Here is a 2,262-nt window from a genome sequence, read left to right as displayed (position 1 = left end):
AACACCAGCAGTTACCATTTTACACAAAGAGCAAGCAAAGTTCAATGACCACGTCTAGTTCAATGATTGTCTCAAGGTGTGGAAATAGCGGGAAGGAAGAATGGCAATAGGGATCATTATTATAGGCTACAGTTGGGGCCCTCTGCTTACCCAGTATGAAGGTGCCCTCTAGTGGCTGTTGGTGTGGTGCGAGAAGGAAAAAGAGCCACGATTGAGAGGTGTATTACTTAGGAGTATCACTCATTTTTGTATTACAAAATTGATCGTGAAAGTGTTCATAGTTGGGTGCTTAAAAATTCATCCCTCTCTACGGAAAAATACCATCAGACAAAGGGAATACAAATATTAATTTATTGAGTAGCAAAACAATAACATATTTACAGCACTGACAAAATAGCACTTTTAAAAGTCTCATACAAAAATGTAACTGTTGGGAACATGGATGGTACCCGGGCAGCTTGAGATACGCCATTGCCTGCACAGCAGCGGCCCTGCGAGCTCTCATTATCCGACAGTGAGACTGACAGCGGATCTTTCGCCTTCCTGCCACCCGGGACTCAAACTTAAGCTTGTGGGATTCCACCTGGCCCGTCAACGTGGGCTACCCAAAACAGCGAAGCGCAGTTAAAAACACACACACACACACACACACACACACACAGTCAGACCACTTTTCTGTTGACTGCTTGAGGTTGCTATTCATTCGTCTTGTGAATCTATTTCGAGTGCGTATGTAGCGCACCGTATTTGGCGTGGCAAGGACTAATTCAGTTCCTTTTAAATATGTAACAGTGTTTTGGCGCTGGCCCTGGGACGCTCACGACCCGGCGTGAGCTCGGTTGACAGCACCAGCGCATCTCTGAACCCCGGTCGCCTGTTGCAGCTTCTTGGGAAGGGTGATCTGCTCGGTGGCTGAAACTATTGTTACCTCCTCCCGTCTCCTTTCCTCCTCCTCCAGTGTCTTCTGCTCCCGGGCTATCAGCAGAGCCAGCTCGGCGTCCAGCGGCTCCCCGGAGGAGAAGGGCTGGCAGACTGTTTCCACCAGGCCCAGAACCGTTCCCAAGAAGGCAATCACGGAGCCCACCAAGTACACCTTCAACATGCGCCTGCTGGGCTTCTGCGCCAGCATCTCCTTAGCGAAGGGGATGATTTCGTGCATGGTGTCCATTCCGGATGGATTATGTTGTCTGATTTTGACAGGGGAGAGAAGAGAGTTTTAGTCACAGGTGTTACCTTTTACGCATTCAGTAGTAAATTGTAACAAATGATCACAACGTCAACGCGAGAAAAAGCAGGACAATCACGTGCAATGGTGGGCTACTTACTTTATTCAAGTAGGTTGATCTAGTCTTTTTTTTTTTGTATTTATCAGTCCAGGGCGTCCTGTGTAGCTTGAGCACTAATCAATGGCAGCTTGTCGTTTATAAAGACCTGGCTCTTTTAATCCACTCCCACTCGGTGACGCCGTCCAGCAGAACGTGAGCTACGTGTTACAATAGTGACGCAAACTCCTCTCAAACTCTCTCACCCACGCTGTAAAGTATGGCTTATGTATGTGTGTGGCCTGTATGTGTCTCTGTGACTTTTTGTAGCAGCTGCTACCAGATTTAGCCAAGGGGTGTTCGTTTCGATGAATCACATAGAAATAAGCAAACTGTTTTCATCGGTTGATTATTAGGCTACTGTTCAATTCTCATCTTCAATACCTGGTTGTTTATCTACTATAAAATTAAGTACTCACCCTTCCTAATATTTTTTAGAGCAGCATTCAAATATGTACAACAGCACTCAGCTAAATATTGTACAAGCTAAAGTGCTTCATTGTTATGTATACAATTGTTAAGCTTGTCACATGTGGGCCAGTTTCAATTAAGTCAAAGGCCATAAAAACCCGTTCACTCTATTGTCACGTCCATCACGTCTGCATACACTGTGAACTCTGTTTGTACTGACACACAGTCACACACACACACACACACACACGACTTGCTGAGCAAACTGTGACTAATTTGGGACTGCAGCTGATTGCAGCTGACCAATGTTATTGTTGCATGACTATGACTGGACCAGTCATACATAATTCCCTATGAATTTGAGCGATGAGTGAGTTTTAGGAACCAGAAATGTGGAAAACGAGAGGACTCTTGGCCAGTGTTAAAGCATGTGAATGTTTTTTTTCTCGCTCCACCATGAGGGGTTTAATGAAGACCTTGTATTAGTGGCCACTTACACTTGTCGTTTATATCCAAAACGCTACATCCA

General features: G+C 45.3%; 1 protein-coding gene across 1 annotated transcript; it reads right to left on the bottom strand.

Annotated features, from left to right (window-relative positions):
- Positions 1–333: 333 nt before the first annotated feature.
- LOC115208158 (G0/G1 switch protein 2) lies at positions 334–1,490 on the bottom strand. Its single transcript, XM_029776010.1, has 2 exons — positions 1,326–1,490; positions 334–1,187 (listed from the first exon to the last, which is right to left on the bottom strand). Exon 2 carries the CDS (start codon positions 1,166–1,168, stop codon positions 818–820), a length of 351 nt encoding a protein of 116 aa, XP_029631870.1. The 5' UTR covers positions 1,169–1,187; positions 1,326–1,490; the 3' UTR covers positions 334–817.
- Between the last annotated feature and the right edge of the window lie 772 nt (positions 1,491–2,262).

Source organism: Salmo trutta, chromosome 14, assembly GCF_901001165.1.
Source record: "Salmo trutta chromosome 14, fSalTru1.1, whole genome shotgun sequence".
Lineage (NCBI taxonomy): Eukaryota > Metazoa > Chordata > Actinopteri > Salmoniformes > Salmonidae > Salmo > Salmo trutta.
The sequence above is the reverse complement of the archived record's forward strand: the minus strand, read 5'-3'. Positions and strand labels throughout refer to the sequence as shown.

Coding starts and splice junctions, on each gene's coding strand:
- LOC115208158 (XM_029776010.1), bottom strand. CDS start 1,168: ATGGACACCATGCACGAAATCATCCCCTTCGCTAAGGAGATGCTGGCG.